The 20,581-nt window shown below is 38.1% G+C and overlaps 1 protein-coding gene across 1 annotated transcript in view; it reads left to right on the forward strand.

Moving 5' to 3' along the window:
• The window catches only part of plxna1b (plexin A1b), a 144,519-nt gene that overhangs the window by 55,707 nt on the left and 68,231 nt on the right, over positions 1–20,581 (forward strand). Inside the window, exon 4 of the mRNA XM_059497742.1 lies at positions 12,526–12,663. Within this exon, the coding sequence (XP_059353725.1) occupies positions 12,526–12,663 (138 nt within the window). The remainder of the gene's footprint in view (positions 1–12,525; positions 12,664–20,581) is intronic.

Consider the following 20,581-nt stretch of genomic DNA (forward strand, 5'->3'; position numbering starts at 1 on the left):
ATGTCTGCGAGTAACTGTGGGCTGCATATGTGCACATTTACCACTTTCAACTCGCTGTCTGCCTGTGCAGAGCGTACGTGCACGGGCCTCGTTTTTACAGAAGCCACGCGCCGTATGTGACATAGTGTATGTGAGCACTGGGGAGTGGGCACGTTTACTATGCGGCGCGCTCGACCAACCTGTGTCGATCTTATGTGTGCGAGCCCTGTGTGCAGGGCTGTGCTTACATGTGGAGATGGGCACTGAGGAGTGTGCATCGTCACTACATTTATAGCACCATCGGCCGTGTCCGGACGAACGTGCACGGGTTTGTTTTTACAGAAACCACATGACGCGTGTGACATAGTGATTGTGGGCACTGAGGAGTGGGCATGTCTACTATGTAGTGCGCGTGATCGACTTGAGTCGCTTTTATGGGCGCAAGCCCTGTGTGAAGGGCTGTGCTTATATGTGGAGATGGGCACTGAGCAGTGGGCATCGTCACTACATTTATAGTACCATCGGCCGTGGCCGGGACACCAGAAATTACACCTTTTTCGGGAAATATCTGGGTAGCTGTGATAACGGCTTTTGTGTGCAGGCAAGCGGGCAACTGTGCAGGCTTGCGCATTGCAGAAAATGCTGAGACAGTCACAATTCCTGGAACTGAAACAGCGGCGCGCTTGGGTGAGAGCTCGGCCACAGCGGAACTCGTACACCTGCGCTTCGATGAAGCAGCCATCGTTAGTAGTGCCGACACAGCAGGCTTTAGATGGCAACACCGCTTTTGCCGGCGTCCAGCAGAGGGCGGACAAAGGTGCGTCGCTATCGCCTGTTCCACCGGCGGAAGTGAGTGGTAGTTCCTGTTTTTAGCATCATCAGTGTGGAGAATGCTAGTGAGACAGACGAACGAGTTCGCGCTGAATATGGAGCGTTCCAAGCCTTCGCCACCTCTTCGTGAAGCTCAGGAAGAAATGAGGCGGGATTTGAGAAGTACGCTCATCCGAAAGGGAAATACCATCCAGCCGGGAACGAGAGGGGGGGCGCTGGTGCAAACCACTCGCGGCCGAGACTCATCGCGGCCAACACGAGCATTCGCCCCGGCTCCTTCTTGATGTCAGCTCGTCTGCTGGGCTTCTGAGCAGAAGGCGCGAGATCCTCGGAGCTCGCCCAGCCCTCACTGCCCGAAGCTAGCAGAGAGCGCGTGTCCTCTTCCCCCGATGCGGCCCTGAGATCGACTTCCTCGGACAACGCGCCGGCATACAGCGGGCGCTGCCCACCGGGAAGCGATGCAGGGGGGGGGGCGGTGAAGCAGGGCGAACCGGCGAGCTCGGTTGAGCTGAAGACGGTTCCGGAGTCCGCTGGAAGCGATGCTTTTACGGCGCCGCAGCGGAGAATGCAGGCTCAGAGAAAAAGGCCAGGCGAGTCCTCAGAGTCACCATGGCAACAGCTCGCAGTGGGGGCATCCGCCGTCAGCGAGCGCCAGCGCTGCATGATCTTCACCCAGGCAGGAGACACAGATGACGTATCGGTCTCCCTCGCTGAGTGGGGCTCTGACGAGCCGCAGGAAGGCATCTTAAAAAAGACGCGAGCTCTTTTACGAGTGTGTGTCGCAGGGCGAACACACACACAGACATAAAGAACAGCTTAGATATAACAGAATTGTTATTTCTCAGCAGGAGAATGTTCAAACCATTTTTTTTACTGAAAGTCGGAGTTCAGCAGTAACTAGTAATTTAGTTATTTTAATGATATTTATTTTGCAGTAACTAACTAATTACTAATAATATTTTAGTTATAATTTTACAGTTACCATCCATAAAAAAGATTTGTTGCTTAATTACTAACCCTTTAAGTTCAACCACTATCAAGGCTAGAATGTCCGCTAATATGTTTATTTACAAAAAGGCATGAATGGTAAAAAATTAATGTTTCATAAAACTGCAATTTAAATATATTTTTTCTATAGGCTATACAAAAAAAAGACAAAATAAGGCTGAATAAGCTGATCTATAGCATGTTAAATGGTGGTTGCCTGTCTATGAATGGTACACCCCTCTAAGCTCACAGAAGTGGTTTGACCCAAGTCCTCAGCAGCCAATGACATTGACCCGTTCAAACTGATTTTTAACGCGTACTTCACGTATATTTAACGTGTATTTAATGCGTATTTAACACGTGAAATACACGTTAAACGCGCTGATTTTTCACGCATAAACAACATGTATTTAACGCGTTAAATACGTGTTGTTTACGCGTGAAATACACATATTTGTTACACGTGTTATTGACGCGTTAAAATTCACGTGTATTTGATCCTCTTGGCCTTCCATAAGGGGCCGTTTACATATCGCGTCTTTTGCGTGCTCAAGTTCTTTATTTCAAATGTAGGTGCGCGGTATGCGCATGGAAGCGATGTGGTCGCGACGCGCACACAGCTGATAGCTGTATGTGGATTTTTAAATTAATTTAGTAGCAGAGCTACTGCAAGCAATTTTTAGTGCCGCAAATCCATTTATCCATTTATGCTGAAATTTCCGCATCTTCATGGAGAGAGCATGTCATGGTTGCTTAGCAACGGCAGACTCCTCAGGAGCGCAAGTGCCCAAAGGCTTTGGGGAAAAAAAATCAGAAAGCGGCGTGCCTAGCGTTTTCCACGCGTTTTTAGACGCGATATGTGAACGGCCCCTTACAGTATGAAAACTCCCGCTTAATACAAAGAGTGACGATGGCAGAGAGAGCAAAACGTTTCAAAGTGTGGTTAAACTTCACTAGAGTTGATGCAGACGACGCTGGTTGTCACAAGTGCAACAAAATTTTTGCATGTAAGGGTGGAAACACAAGCAATCTGTCAAAGCATCTTTCAAAAGTGCATTATGTGCAGACAGAGAAATGCAAAGTTTTCGACTGCCTAACACAATACTGTTAAAGTACCGGACCGTTAAGCAGTATCGGTAAGAGTAGTAATACCGTTAAAACCTTAACTATACCCATCCCTAGAGAGCACTGGCAGCCCAACAGAGCTGTACATCAGGGCCAAAAGAGCCATCTGACGAGTGCACAGTCGCGGCCACCCGAGAACCAGTTCAGTCAGGGAGAAAAGAGGATTTACTGTGTGTGTGTGTGTGTGTGTGTGTCGTGTGGGCCTGATTGTACATCTCACCTCTGTTTGAGGAGTGAAAGATAGAAAAATATAAGGATGTTCGCTACGACTAAAAGAAGTTTTGTAATCGTCTAGTCTAAAAGAAATGTTTGCATGTTTGAAATCTTGAGAAATAGGAACTTTAGTTACGGTATTAGATGAAGGTGTAAACCAGTTCAGTGTTGAGGGGTCACAGTCATCGGTCATCTATCTAAATTCAATATAACGTTTAAATCTAAAATAATATATAAATGTATAAATATAATTAAACAAAATTACTAAAGAAAATAGAAAAAATACTAAAATTACAAAAACAAAAACTTAAATAAAAATTAAAGCTACAGAAAAAAAGTAAAATGACAAGACCACTTTAAATTACTAAAATGTTAACTAAAATTATAATGAAAATGGTTAATTCTAAAAGCTCATTTCAATAAGTGTTAATAAATACATCAACAGTATAAAGCAGACTAGTAAGATAAAACTGGTTTAGTCCCATCAAAATAATTTACGGTCACTCATGTCGTTCCAAATGCGGTTATTTTTTACTGAGGAAAAACAAGACATTTTGAGGAAATTCACATGCTCTTGTCCACACAATGACAGTTCAAACTGTGTGTGTGTGTGTGTGCATGTGTGTGTGTGCGAGTGTGTCAGTGGCTCTCATGATAGTGTGTGTATTGTGCTGTTTAGTGGGCCAGTAACTGCAGATGGAGGCTGTGTGTGTGTGTGTGTGTGTGTGTGTGGTGGATGGGGGGGTGAATGGATTTTCAATTGCTCTGCTCTTAGCAGAAAAGGCTTGTAATAGTTTGTGGCCCTCCATCAGGCGAGGTCAAACCCCTGAGCGGCGGTGAACACGTGTGTGTGATTATCACAGTCTCCAGCTCTGTGAACATGAAGCTCTCTACAGAACAATCAATGTGATGATAATCATGTCAAATACCAGTCACATGACCTCATGCTGCTGAATGTCAAAATGGAATCAAAACTGACCCTGTTTTACATGTTTGCTTTATTTATACTGAAGAATAATGTGCAGAGACACCTTTTACCATCCAGTCAATTCCTGATGGATAAAATCAAGTCGCGCTCTTTTGAGTGACACGGCCACATGTAGAGGAATTAATATGCAAATGAGTCTGAATGAAAACAGCTAGTGTTTTTAGATGCTTGTTTCATCAGTTGACAAACACCATTGGTAAATTGTGCTTTTTTGTGTGCTCTGCTGTGTTTTTGGCAATTTGGCCAAAATGTTTGTGATTTGTATATCAATATGATTTTAAAATATTATTTTATTATTGATAATAATAATATAATTATTTTATTGTGATTCTAATAACTAAATAAAAATTAAGCTAAATATTAAAAAAAAAATAATAAAATAAATATTATGATATTTGTATTTATTATATAATATTTTATTTGTGGCTATGCACTTAAAGATTCTCTCTTTTTGAAAACAGATGGTGTATAAGTGTGTGGAATTAATTATTTTTGTCATGACTCACTCATTCTCATATCTTTTGCTTCAGAAATGATCTCAATCTCCAGTGAAGCTTCATAAGTCATGTGCACTGTATCTTCGTGTGAGAAACCAGACACGACTGAATCATGTTCACAGGAAGCCAGACTTCTGCGCTGCTGTTGTGATACTCTTATCATTTGGAGCATAACAGCCGCTGGTCAGCGTTTCCTTTCATTAAACGCAGAAGAGTGTGTTCTGTAGAGTAAACTCAAACCGGCTTAGATCAACATGCGGCTGAGTGGATGATGACAGGATTTCATTTTTGGGTGAAGCGTCCTTTTAATCTTTTGCATGTGTGCTGATGCCAAAAATAAGCATGTCCTCATTTAGGCTGTTAATTAGCTAATAGAAACTGTTGCCAGGAGACGGATGTCTTATTAGGAAAGCGCTGTGAATCCCCAGAGGACACAAAATAACACTCGGTGTCTTTACTGTACCATATTTACTGTATCTGTCTGTCAGCAATGCAGTGCTCTCTGAATACTGTCTGATTAATGTTGGTCAAAAGCCTGTCTGTGTGTGTGTGTGTGTGTATGTGTGTCAGTCAGGGTCGTTTCTGCTGTGTAATTGCGCTGTGTATTAGCTGTGATCTTCTGCTGTACTCCAGCTAATCATTTTGATTGATCTGTTGATTGGCCGTGTTCTGCAGCGATCAGCGCTTAATGCTTCAGGAGGGGTTACCATAGCAACCTGTTGGATTAGATGCACACACACACACTAGTTGAGCACTCACAGTTAGTAGCATCTCAAAAGCAGAGGGAGATATGAGAGAGCAGTGTATGTTCCCTACATAGACAGCATCCTAACTGAAAAAGAGGCCCATAAATGACACACAGGTGAAGCACACGAGAGGTGTGACTCTATTGATTTCTGATGTCACTATTGATGTGCGTCAGGAGCACACCTCTGATACTTTAAAATGCTGCCTATGATGTAACTATGATATGATAATTTTGTTAATATTAGTGTACAACCCGAATTCCGGAAAAGTTGGGACGTTTTTTAAATTTTAATAAAATGAAAACTAAAGGAATTTCAAATCACATGAGCCAATATTTTATTCACAATAGAACATAGATAACGTAGCAAATGTTTAAACTGAGAAATTTTACACTTTTATGCACTTAATTAGCTCATTTAAAATTTAATGCCTGCTACAGGTCTCAAAAAAGTTGGCACGGGGGCAACAAATGGCTAAAAAAGCAAGCAGTTTTGAAAAGATTCAGCTGGGAGAACATCTAGTTAATTGATATCAGGTCTGTAACATGATTAGCTATAAAAGCTTTGTCTTAGAGAAGCAGAGTCTCTCAGAAGTAAAGATGGGCAGAGGCTCTCCAATCTGTGAAAGACTGCGTAAAAAAATTGTGGAAAACTTTAAAAACAATGTTCCTCAACGTCAAATTGCAAAGGCTTTGCAAATCTCATCATCTACAGTGCATAACATCATCAAAAGATTCAGAGAAACTGGAGAAATCTCTGTGCGTAAGGGACAAGGCCGGAGACCTTTATTGGATGCCCGTGGTCTTCGGGCTCTCAGACGACACTGCATCACTCATCGGCATGATTGTGTCAATGACATTACTAAATGGGCCCAGGAATACTTTCAGAAACCACTGTCGGTAAACACAATCCGCCGTGCCATCAGCAGATGCCAACTAAAGCTCTATCATGCAAAAAGGAAGCCATATGTGAACATGGTCCAGAAGCGCCGTCGTGTCCTGTGGGCCAAGGCTCATTTAAAATGGACTATTTCAAAGTGGAATAGTGTTTTATGGTCAGACGAGTCCAAATTTGACATTCTTGTTGGAAATCACGGACGCCGTGTCCTCCGGGCTAAAGAGGAGGGAGACCTTCCAGCATGTTATCAGCGTTCAGTTCAAAAGCCAGCATCTCTGATGGTATGGGGGTGCATAAGTGCATACGGTATGGGCAGCTTGCATGTTTTGGAAGGCTCTGTGAATGCTGAAAGGTATATAAAGGTTTTAGAGCAACATATGCTTCCCTCCAAACAACGTCTATTTCAGGGAAGGCCTTGTTTATTTCAGCAGGACAATGCAAAACCACATACTGCAGCTATAACAACAGCATGGCTTCGTCGTAGAAGAGTCCGGGTGCTAACCTGGCCTGCCTGCAGTCCAGATCTTTCACCTATAGAGAACATTTGGCGCATCATTAAACGAAAAATACGTCAAAGACGACCACGAACTCTTCAGCAGCTGGAAATCTATATAAGGCAAGAATGGGACCAAATTCCAACAGCAAAACTCCAGCAACTCATAGCCTCAATGCCCAGACGTCTTCAAACTGTTTTGAAAAGAAAAGGAGATGCTACACCATGGTAAACATGCCCCGTCCCAACTATTTTGAGACCTGTAGCAGAAATCAAAATTGAAATGAGCTCATTTTGTGCATAAAATTGTAAACTTTCTCAGTTTAAACATTTGCTATGTTATCTATGTTCTATTGTGAATAAAATATTGGCTCATGTGATTTGAAAGTCTTTTAGTTTTCATTTAATTAAAATTTTAAAAACGTCCCAACTTTTCCGGAATTCGGGTTGTAGTATTTTGCTATTAAATGTGTGTATATTATGTGCTTTTGTACTGAGGTGTTTTTCCTGTTCTCCAACGGTGCTCCCTATATATATATATATATATATATGTATAATATTTCTATTTTAAATATTTAGTTAGTTTTAATAACGCCACTTTAACTAATGATACCCTTTATGTTGTGTTTGGTACAGAGCAAATAACTCTCGTGTATAATTTGTCAATTAGGGTCGTGATTTAATGATTTAATGATATTTTTTTCTATTTAGTTTTACTTTAATGTTTTGTGCACGATTTTATTTTTTTAATCTTATTTAATTTGTTTATTTATTTGTTTTTTTTTTATTACATTTTATTACATATTTAATTTTATTACATTTAATTTAATGTAATAAATTTTTTGAGCAGGGATTTGAGGAATGCTGAAAGAGGAAATGTACTGAACACCTGTGGAAGTGAATTAACATCTTCCTGTGTGTTATGAGCCACTGCTGCTCCTTCCTGCCCTCGTGTGTGTGTGTGTGTGTGTGTGTGGGATGGGCTGTCCTGGCCTCTGAATCCTTTGATCAGATCTCTGCCATGACTTTAAAGACGTTTTATATGTGCCCGGGTTTTTCTCTGACAGACACTCCTTTTCCCAGAACATGAAGTTCCCATGATTCATTTCTATTGTTTCCATCGGTTCCTCAAGGAAGAGCTGTTTATACACACACATGTGCTGTGGTGATGGCATTAGATGGTAATACCACGGTCATTTGAAATATAGTCCATAAAACCAATCATGAAACTATCTGAAATGAATTTCATTATCTTTTAGGTGTTTCTCTGCTTTTATTTAATAGTCTTTAAAAATACATTCAGTTCACACTTTATTTGAAGAGCATTGCTCAAGATTCTTTCATCGATTACATATTAATTCATTACTAAAGCATTTCATTTGTCTAATTAAATGATAATTTAATGTTATTTTTTTTTCATGTTATTAAAATCGGTTTATCTCCAGATAATACCATTGTATTAATGTAGTACCATATTAATTTAACATATTATTGTTCAATTAATGTTATATGTATTGTTCAGTTATGATGCTATCTCGGCAAGATTTGAAAATGTTGAGAAAGTCAGAATAACAGTAGTAAGTTAGTTTATTAACCAGGGATGAGATTCGACTCAGATCTGACTTCAGAATATATTTTTCATCGTCTAATTAGTGCAATTTGATAAGTGCAGTCCTGAAACCCAGAGCGACTGAGCTTCTTTGCCCTTCATTCAAACTTTGTTCACTTCCTGTTTGATCTCAAGAACTTCCTTCCAGACCCCGCTAGAGCTCTGTTGATTACACACACACACACACACACACACACGGGTGCGGATTGATACTCTCTTCACTCTTAATTGTCGTCGCTGGCGTTGTCTCGTGGTCGCTCTGAAGCTCTAAACACTCGCTGTGAGTTCAGAGCGTCCAGGGGTCGATGCCCCCGCTGTTACCGTGGCAACAGGCCAGACCGCAGCTTCAGCATCTGTTTCCCACCTGGTTGCCGGGCGACCACCCAGCTGTCAACACACCACTGCTGTGTGTGTGTGTGTGTGTATCTGCGTGTGTGTGGGTAAGTGTGAGAGTGTATTTGAGTGTGTCTGTGAGTGAGTGTGTGAGTGAATGTCTCTCTCTTTAGGTATATATATATATTTGATTTAACTCAAATGAACAATGAATGGCTTTAATATTTAAACAGTGAAGATGTTTTTCTCTCCCTCCGTTGCTCTGGTGGTTTTTCTGCTTGTCTTGAATTAAAGAGGAACAGGCTGGGCAGATTTCTAACTTTGGGCAGCTGACTGATGGCAGTTTTTGTGACTCTGATTCTTTCAGATGTTGTTTGGATGTGTGTGTGTGTGTGTGTGTGTGTGTGTGTGTGGGTGGGTGGACGCCGCAGTAATATCAAGGGACAGGAAATGGAATATTTCATCATTTAATTACGTCTGGCTTCCTTAAACACTCATTTTAGGCATCGGTGCTTTGATAATCGCCTACTTCTCCCTGAGGAAGACCAGTCCTCTAGTGAGTGCAGATTACACACACACACACACACACTCTTCCTGTGTTTGTGCTATTTGTGTCTCTGGTGGGTGCCGGGTATGTGTGTGTGTTTACTGCATTTCCCACAGTATTTCTACATTGTTTACTGTGTGTGTGTGTGTGTGTGTGTGTATTATCACGCAGCAGCTCTAGATTGTGTAAACGAGTCATTCACAGACAGTTTGGGTATGCGTGTGTTTTTGTTTCTGTTCTAGTCTGATTAATATTTCATGAGAGTTTGCATACAGCTGGAACTGTGCTAAATTTAGTCGGCGCATGTTTAAAGTGAATGGCATGATGTCTGCAGTCTCTGAAACCTGATCCAGCATCAGCAGCATCACAGTGTGAGATCTGTCAGTATCACCACACCAGCATCAGACCTCACGTTACTTCACCAGCGCCTGATGTGATGTGATGAAGAGTGCTCCTCTTTAATTATCCTCAGACTGACACACAAGAGACACACAAACTCCTCTTCTCATGCACTTGTGAAATCTAGAACCTGTGTGACTGTCAGGAGCCTAAACACGACGTGAAAATGTGATTTATGGTTTTAGTTAACAATAATAATCTGTGGTGCTCTCATGATTTGACGTCTGGAGCAGATACTGGCGTGTTTCTCTTCCTGTCGTGTGTTTATTTGACTTCCTGTAGTCCTGGTAAGCACAGATACATCAGCGTCACGTCTGTGAAAGAGAGCATCATCTGGAAACCGTCCGATTCTCTCTTATGCATGTAAACACATGAAACCTGTCTCACAGCAGGGTTTGAATAATCTGATAATCTGATCTCAATCATGGTTAGAGCTTCCAGATGAATAAAAAACTAATATTGTTTAGACATTTCAGCAAACTTTCTAACAGCATTAATGTTTTGTTTTAAAAGAAGTCTTGAATTATTAGGAAGTGAAATTTAGTGTGAAGATGTTTGGGTTATATTGTATTTATTGTGTCTAATCATTGTGTTGTTTAAGGTTACTGTCATTTCATTGTGTTGCAGAGTTCTTATAGTTAACTAAAATTAAAACAAATAATTTTTTAAATAATTAAGTAGCCTTAAACTTATTTTATTTCAAATAGTTGCCAAGGTAGCATGTCTTAGTTTAACTTGTGGTAATCATTTAATACTTAACATGCATTACTAAAATAATAAAAAATTAAATGAGAAAATAATAAAAACGGTATAGATGTATTTAAAAAATGCTAAAAAAACAAAAATGCTAAAACTTTTGCTAAAATGAAAAAAAAAAAAAAAAAAAAAAAATATATATATATATATATATATATATATATATATATATATATATATATATATATATAAAATGAAAGCTCATTTAAAAAATTGAGTTATACATCATCTGAAAGCTGAATAAATGATCAAAATAAGTTTTGATATACGGTAGGAAATTTTTAAAATATATCTTCATGGAACATGATCTTTACTTAATATCCTAATTACTTTTGTCATAAAAGAAAAATCAATAATTTTGACCCACACAATATTTTTGGCTTTTGCTACAAATTTACCCCAGAGACTTAAGACTGCTTTGTGCTCCAGAGACACATATAAAAAAAACGATATAGGCATATTTAAAAAAGACCTTAAAACTTTTCCTGAAATTAAAATGAAAATTGAAAATGTCATATGACATTTCAAAATATGAATAAATACTACTATAATATCTCAAAGACACTGAAGTATCAGCTTGTTTTAATATCTTCCCTGCATTGGGTCTGTAATGGCAATAAAACTGGATTTGATGTGTGTGTTGCTCATTCATGTATGCTCGGTGTGTGTAAGTGATTTGAGATGAAATGTTGCTATATTAACAGACTCTACAGATACTCTCTCCTCATATCCTGTTAGCTGAAGCGCAGAAGCGTGTGTTCGCAGGAGAGCGATCACTGCATCACCGTCAGAGACGCTGCTCGGTTAATGCTGCATGTTTACTGAGAGCAATAGAAGAGATGGATGTGTTCAACATGCACGAACAGCCAGATCAGATTTACATTAGTAATATATACTTCCCCCGGGTCTCATTACATTCATACACTCATTTATGCTCATTGTATCTGAATGAAACATCTGTCATCATTCAGTCGAGTGTCGATGCAAACCTGTGACTGTGTTTCTTCTTTAGATCACAGATAGAGACGTTTGTAGTGAATAACGACTTCAGTTCGACCCATTCTTCACAGAAAGCTGTGTACTGTTCCAAAGTTTGTGGTCGGTGAGATTTTTAAAAACATTTTTAATCGAAGACTCTTCTGCTTGCCAAGGCTGCATTTTTTTGATTAAAGATACAGGAAAAACATCATAATTGTGAAATATTATTACAATTTAAAATATCTGTTTTCTGTGTGAATCTGTGTTAAAGTGTAATTTATTTCTGTGATGCTCCGCTGTATTTTCAGCATCATTCCTCCAGTCTTCAGTGTCACATGATCTTCAGAAATCATGAAAATATGATGATTTACTGCTCAAGAAACATTTCTGATTATTATCAATGATGAAAACAGTTGTTCTGCTCAATATTTGTGTGCAAACCATGACGCATTTTATTTTTCAGGATTCAAGACCAAATAAATATATCAATTTGTAACAATAGAAAATCAATTTAATCAATTTTAATGTGTATTTGCTAACTAAATGTAAAACATTATTTTTAAAAAAATCTAACTTTTGAACAGTAGTGGTGGAAAACAACATTTTCATGCGTATTCTGCTAATTATCTTCAAACTGAGTTTACTTAATGATCCCTTTAACTTGATTGTGGTTTTTCTTGCTAAATGTTTGTTCATTCTTGTCTCTGCTTGTAAAAGTCGAGTGCTAATTGATTCGTTTGCACAGAGTTTGCAGTTTGAATGAATCACAATGATTAATAATGGAAATACTTTGACATTTGATGGAGAGCCAGTGGTTTTGATGATTTTTGTCTTTCAGATGAGTAGCCGTCAGTGTGTGAAGCGAGGTGTGTTTAGAAGTGGATTGTATGAATGCGTCTGTCTTCATGGTGTGATTCAGTTCGTGGCTGATGTATCTGATCCTCTTGTATTCGTGCGATGTTGGGTTCGATCGCTCTCATCTCTCTCGGTTCTCTCCTGAGACACGCAGACTCAGATGATTATAGTCACAGCTCTGATGTCATTACTGTAATGATGTCTGTGTTTTCACATGATCCAAGCGTTTGGTCTGGTGTTATGGGATATTAATGAGATGTTAATGGTCTTGCTGTGGCTTGTGTTTTGTCAGATTCTGGTTAATTCGGTGAGTCCGTCGCGGCCGGCGCTGCTGTACGAGAGCGTCCCGGTGAGCGAGGGCAGTCCGGTGCTGCGGGACACACTCTTCAGCCCAGACCTGCAGTTCATCTACACACTCACCGACAGACAGGTGAGCACACACACGTCACACACGTCACACACTTCACAGCGCTGGCTTCAGTTACAAATGATCTGGACAGGATGATTTTCAATACGGTATTCTAATAAAGCAACAATCTTTAGTGGAGTGCCTAAAACCCCCTTAGCTGTAAACCACGGCTTCACAGGGTTTATTGCTTTTATAAAACGGTTATTCCATATATGTATTAAGGTTTCACAGAATAAAGCCCAATCAAGGACCGGAAGTATTGGTTTATAATTGATGGTTAGATGTGCTTAATCTCTATCGAGGACCAAACCTGCAAAATTGAAAAATAAATAAATTACTATGTAGATAAATGTAATAAAAAAAAAAATAGTTCATTTGTAATAAAATGTAATCATGAATATATATTTTCTTAACTTTTTTAACTTATAACTTTTTTTCCTTTGTGTATTAGTTTCTGTATTTATTTTACATTTATTTTTATTCTTTTTAAGTTTTGTTTACTTGTACTTTCGTGAATTTTTATATTTATTTCATGCATTTATTTATTTTTTTATATGCATTTAATTATTCCCACATGTATTTATTTATTCATTTATTTATTTTAACTTTTCTGTGAGCGGCATGTAAATGAGGGAGGCGGTCCTTGTGGATCGCTGGTGAATCATTGGTTGAGAGCTCATGCAGAAGCCTAAGATTAAACTAATAATAGATCGCAGTTTGAGAGTGGGATGTGCCAGATCGACTGGAGAGATCCAATGTATTTTCACAGATTCACATTTATTATGTCGAATTATTTAATAGCGACTGAAATCAGTTTCTTAAGTTGATGACACCTCTTTCTACAGCGCGTGTTCATTTTGTAATCACAGAGAATCTTCACTCCCAAAAGCATTGTGGGCATAAGTTTATTGTAATCCTGTGATAGCTAAGGTCTCTACCGTCTTCTCAGGCTCACGATGCTTTTTAGAAAAGCGACTCACTGTTATAAGTTTGGCTTGATGTTAGACGCTCTGTGTTTGCAAATTCTTTCTGCAGGTTTAGTCCTCCATAACTCTCAAGTTGAAAACAATGTCATTGAAAATAAAGCTTTAAGGATAAGTTCAATTCCAGAATAAAAAATTCCTGATAATTTACCTCATGTCATCCAAGACGTTCATGTCTCTCTTGCCTTCTTCAGTCACAAAGCAGTTAAGATTTTTTTTCTCTGCTGAAATCAGTCAACTTTGTTAGCAGTTAACATAAAGTAAAGCATTATTTTAATATTTAATAGTAGCTAATTAGATTTTTAATAGTAGTTGATGTAAGTTTCAACGTTTACAAAAATCAGAATTTACATTTAGTCATTCAGTAGAAGCTTTTATACAAACGACGTACAAATGAAGACAATATAGACGCAATATGTAAGTGTTGTGACAAGTCTCTAATGCCGTACACTTAACAAGGTGTTTTTTAATAACGTATGAAAAGGATTTTCAAAATTGTTTTGAATAAATAAAAAGCAAAGAAGTCGATAGAATAGAAAATAATGGAAAACGCTTGTGTTAGAGGGTCAGGTTTTTTTAATGTCTATAAATATTATTAAATGGACCTGAACAAATAAGAACTGACAGTGAACTTATTTTTATGAACAAATGTTATCAAAGATTATTAGATCTTCTCAACATGTGTCTTTCTCACTGTTAGTCAATGCATTAACTAATGTTAAATACCTTGTTATGAAGTGTTTGGGTGGTGTTTTGAGGAGTTGCATGGAAACAGTGCGAGTCAGTTTAACCTCTAACTCTGTCTTAGTCACCAGAATGTGCTCACACTGAATTGTTGTACATTCTTGAGACTACATCAGGAAAAAGTCACAAAATTTCAAGAAATGTTGGTCAAACTGACCTGAACACAGAAGGAGGGATGAACACAAAGCTGTTCTGTGTTTGTCGGGACTTTCTGTTGTATATAGAAACTACTATCTAATATTGCAACATGTTCTCTTGTTATAATTCGTTTGAAGTGGTTTCAGTCTTGATGCAATTATGATTTAATCATGCATTGCAGTTTTGAATCATGATGTTTATCAGATCATGAGGTGATTGTTATAGCATTGACACGTGAAACAGTCACGCATGAGTGTGTGTTATAACGTTATTGTAGTCTCTCACACGCATGTAGGACATACAGTGAGAGATCAATGAGATGATGTACATTACAGTGTCATCTGATCTGATTTATGCGTTAGTGTACAGTATACACGCACACACACACACACACACACACACACCTCTGTAATATGTGTCTGCTCTATACGTCACATAAGACTCCATCGATCTGCTGTTGAACATCCCCTCCTGAATCCAGATAAAACATCATGGCTGGACACATAATCAATAATAATCATCACAAACTCCTGATATTATATGAAGTCTGATGTTAATATGCTTTGGTGTAATATATAATCATGTGTTGCTGTGCTCTTAATTTTCCATGTTTGTCTCATGTTCTGTGAAATGATTACAAAGCTGACTCTAAATTCTCATTGGTTAATCATGTCACGAGTTAGGGGCGGGGCTACCAGTTTAACTGGCCAATGAGAAACAGCGGGTGTGTTTGATATGCTCTTCTGTTGCTAGTAAAGCAGAAATATCACACTACCACTTTTAAAGGACTTTTTTTAATGATTTTGACATTTTATTTGTGCATTTAAGAGAACAGTGAGAAATATAATGGTGTCTCCCATAAGAATATGCCTGCAAAATACAAGAAGTCATTCTTTGTTCCCTGTATCTTTGTGTTCTGTCAGTTTCTATTTTTCCCTTTCCTTCACTTTTCTTCGCAGGATAATGAAAACGGCTGGCTGAGAGTCTGAGGCGCTGCTCGGCAAAAGCACAAGCTCCATTTAAAACCCTGACAGAGTAATTTAGCATTGGCCCCTTGTTCTCCAGCACTTAATTAAAAAGTGTTTGATAGCCTGTCTCCTCTCGCCTTGGCCCCGGGCAAACCATCACACGATAGGATGCTCTCCAGATGATACTCGAGTGGATATCCGACTCTAAACTCCCTCCTCAACTACACACTAAAACAACCTGTCGCCATGGTGACATCATCATTAACATGTGATCTGTGACCCTGGAGCACAAAATCAGTCATAAGGGTCAGTGTTTTGAAATTGAGATTTATACATCATCTGAATAAATAAGCTTTCCATTGATGTTTGGTTAGTTAGAATCGGACAATATTTGGCTAAGATGCAACTATTTGTAAATCTCATAATATTGAGAAAATCGCCTTTATGTTATATTGTTGTCTATTGCTACAAATATACCCAGAGACTTCAGACTGCTTTTGTGCTCCAGAGACGCATATCAGAATCTACTCAAACAGCAGCATGTGTATAGGTGTGTAGAGGTTAGCAAATCAGATCAGAGTCATTTGCATATATATATATATATATATATATATATATATATATATATATATATATATATATATATATATATGTCTTAAAGGTGCAGTAGCAAAAGACCTTGACTGACATTATAAATGAGGAATGAATTGAAAGATAAAAGAGTACAATGTGGGCTCTTAAATGGATGATTTGCCTTGAATTAAAGAGTTTAACAATAGAGGAGCTGTGATGGAGGTTATCACATGGACACACAGGAGTGTGTGTGTTTAAGCTCATGTGTTTTAAAGTCTTAACCTTTTTGTTTTGTCTAATCGAATTATTGATCATCTGGAGAAAAGTTAATCCCATAATCCTTCATATCAGCAGCGAGTGAATCATCCAGTCTTACTGCAATTAAGATCTTCAGCTGGTTGTGTGTGTGGTTCAGTATTGATTGTGTGTGTGTGTGTGTGTGTGTGTGTGTATACAGTATGTGTGTGTAGAGGCTGTATTAAAAGCCTCTTGATTGGTTGAGATGTTTTTACTAAGACACATCGACAGTAATGGAAGAGAGAGGAAGTTTCTCTCATTTCTGCATTAGGGCCGTTCACACAGCACATGTACTTCTAGTATGTACATGTGCTTTAGCTTCCACACTGGATCAATGTTAGAATTAGAATTTTAATTCTTTTGTGACAGAACAAAATTCCCATAAACTCCCATTAAGAATTGCAAATCCTAGTTGAATCAAAAGCAACAATACAGTATTAAACTATCAATTTGATAGGCTTTTTCTATAAAAACAAAATATTTTTGTTCATTTATAACACAATATACACTACTTTCAAAATGTGCGATTAATAAGATGTACGGTATGTATGTATTTATTATAAAGATATTTCTTCTGGCCTCCATGGCTGCATTTACTTGATCAAAATTACAGTGAAGGCAGTAATGCTGTGAAATATTATTTACAATGTTGAAAACAGTTCTTCCGAATATTTAGGTGGAAACTGATGCATTTTATTTTTCAGGATTCACAGATGAATAGAAAGTTCAAAAGAACAGCAAATATAATTTATTTGTAGCATTATAAATGTCTTTAATGCCACTTTTGATCATTTTAATGTATCCTTGATGAATAAGTGTTTTAAAAAAAAAGCTCAAGCTTTCGAATTACAGTTTTTCAAAAACATATTATGTTTTGTGTTTTATGATAAAAACCTTTGACTGTGAAAGTTTGTTTTTACTCCAACACAATCATTTCGCACACCACCCGTGTGTGTGTGTGTGTGTGTGTGTGTGTGGTGTTCGTATTACACACACGGTCATCATCGTGTCACATATTTGATTGACGTTTGATGCCTGAAGCTCTGAGTTTTTCCCTCATCTCTCAGAATGTGTGTGTTTTGACTCGCACTATTATCAGGTGTTGTTTGAGTGTGTGTGTGTGTGTCATTTATCTTTTTATTAATTTGCATCTGTTTTAGCTGCAGGCTGCAGTTTAACACGCTGAAGATCAGATGAACGTCGCTCTCAGCTGCTCACGAGCGTGTGTGTGTTACATGATGGGTTTTACCATATATTAAAATGACAAATTAATAGTGAATTTGCGTCAAGAGGTGTTGCTTTTATTGCATGTTCATTGTCTTTGTTCTTTTATGCTGTATATTTTCACGTACACTGACATGCTGCAGATGATCAGTTTGTTTCTCAGAGCAGCTTCTGTGCCCTAAACACACACACACACACACACACACACACACACACACACACACACACACACACACACACACACACACACACACCTGATCCCCTCATCTTCACCATCTGTTCTTCCTCTCTGCTTGTCCTCATTCCTCCATCACTGTTCCTGTACTCAGTGAATGACCACCCACACCTGACCGTATGTGTTAAGTCAAGTTTATTTGTATAGGGATTTTTATTCACGATACAAATCGTTGCAAAGCAACTTTACAGAAAATTACGTTTCTAAAGTATATTTAGTAGTAGCTTATCAGTGGTACATAAGGCAGATATGTACGAAAAAAATCAAAGATTTACATTTATGCATTTAGCATATGCTTTTATCCAAAGTGACTTACAGTGCATTCAGGTATGTGTTCCCTGGGAATTGAACCCACAACCTTTTGCACTGCTTACACAATTCTCTACCACTGAGCCACATTGACAAGATGTAGTCAAACAGACAATTACAACTATTAACAGCAATTATTATGTTGCAATCAAATTTATAGCAAAATTTGTTAGTTTTGTATATTGTTTCAGGGTTAGCATCATCTGAGGTCCTCTGAGGGTCAGCATCATCTCTTCTCAGGTGTTCTGGATCCAGACTGGAGCTTGTGTAAATCCTAGTTACGCAAACACATAATTTAGCGTAGCTGCTGTTCAAATCAAGCAAAATTTATTAGTTTAACCCAAGCTAAAGAATAAGAATGTGCATTTGATCAGATATAACTGCCATCCAAAATTGAGATGCATTATTTGAATGCTTGGTGAAAGAGATGTGTTTTTAATCTAGATTTAAACAGAGAGACTGTGTCAGACCCAAACATTATCAGGAAGGCTATTCCAGAGTTTGGGAGCCAAATGCGAAAAAGCTCTACCTCCTTTAGTGGACTTTGCTATCCTAGGAACTACCAAAAGTCCAGCGATTTGTGACCTTAGGGAGTGTGATGGATTGTAGCGTGGTAGAAGGCTAGTTAGGTACGCAGGAGCTAAACCATTAAAGGCCTTATAGGAACGTAATAATAGTGTTCTGCATCAGACACATATAACATGTTTCGTAGCTTGGCAATGTTTCTAAGATGGAAGAATGCTGTTATTGTATCATGGGAAATATGATTTTCAAAAGACAAGTTGCTTTCTAATATAACACCCAGATTTTTGACTGTAGAGGAAGTAACAGTTCATCCGTCTAGTTGCAGATTGTAATCCAAGAGATTCCGTGTACAGAACTGTTAATTATTGGTCTTCCAATCTTTTGCATTTTTAAGACACTCTGTTAGCTTAGGTAATTTAGAGGTTTCATCTGGTCTCAGTGAGATATATAGTGCAGTATCATGTATATTGAAAATAGCAGAGGACCTAGGACAGATCCTTGTGGCACTCCATATTTTACTGGTGATAAATGAGATGACTCCCCATTTAAATAAATAAAGTGGTAGCAATCGGACAGATTTAAACCATCTTAGAGCCTGCCCTTGAATACCTGTATAGTTTTGTAATCGATCTATGAGTATGTCATGATCTATGGTGTCGAACGCAGCACTAAGATCAAGTAAGACTAGAAATGAGATGCAGCCTTGATCTGACGCAAGAAGCAGGTCATTTGTAATTTTAACAAGTGCAGTTTCTGTGCTATGGTGGGGCCTGAAACCTGACTGAAATTCTTCATACAGATAATTTTTATGCAGGAAGGAGCTCAATTGAGCAGACACAACTTTTTCTAAAATTTTAAACATGAATGTAAGATTTGAAATGGGCCTATAATTTGCCAGTTTATTAGGATCTAGTTTTGGTTTCTTAATAAGAGGCTTGATAACCGCCAGCTTGAATGGTTTTGGGACGTGACCTAAAGATAACGACGAGTTAATGATATTGAGAAGCGGTTCTTCGGCTACAGGTAACAGCTCTTTTAGTAATTTAGTGGGTACAGGATCTAATAAACATGTTGTTTGTTTAGATGCAGTGATAAGTTTATTTAGCTCTTCCTGTCCTATATTTGTAAAGCACTGCAGTTTATCTTTGGGTGCGATGGATGAAACTGAAGTGTTAGACGCTGTAGAATCTACATTCGCTATTGTATTTCTAATGTTATCTATTTTATGAGTGAAAAAATTCATAAAGTCATTAAATGTTGGTGGAATATTTGAATCAGGTGGCGTCTGGTAATTTGTTATTCTAGCCACTGTGCTAAATAAAAACCTTGGATTGTTTTGGTTATTTTCTATGAGTTTGTGGATATGCTCTGCCCTAGCAGTTTTTAGGGCAGGTTTTTAGCTGGACATACTGTTTTTCCATGCAATACAATAAACTTCCAAGTTAGTTTTTCTCCATTTCAAGACTACAAGTTACTTTCTTGAGAGAGTGAGTATTACTGTTATACCATGGCACAGTACGTTTTTCTCTAACCTTTTTCAATTTGATGGGGGCAACAGCTTCTAATGTATTAGAGAAAATAGTGCCCATGTTGTCAGTCATTTTGTCTAGTTCATGTGTATTTATGGGTACACAGAGCAGTTAAGAGATCTTCTCAACATTCATTAGATAATAAGAATTTAAAATGAGGGGAAATATCATTATGAAATAAAAGTTTTTCTTTAATAGACATTGGCCACAATTAAGGACACCCATAGAAATTCTTGAGTAAAATAACTTTGAAGTATATTCCCATTCATATGCACAATGTTGAGTACTCCAGGGTGATTATGAACATGAAATTATCCAGCCATTACTTCATGTTTTTATTAAAAAACATTTATTGTTAGACTTTCATAACTTTTATAGTAAACTTTCATAGTTTACTCTTTCTTTGTTTTGCTC

Source organism: Carassius carassius, chromosome 17 (assembly GCF_963082965.1).
Source record: "Carassius carassius chromosome 17, fCarCar2.1, whole genome shotgun sequence".
NCBI classification, from domain to species: domain Eukaryota; kingdom Metazoa; phylum Chordata; class Actinopteri; order Cypriniformes; family Cyprinidae; genus Carassius; species Carassius carassius.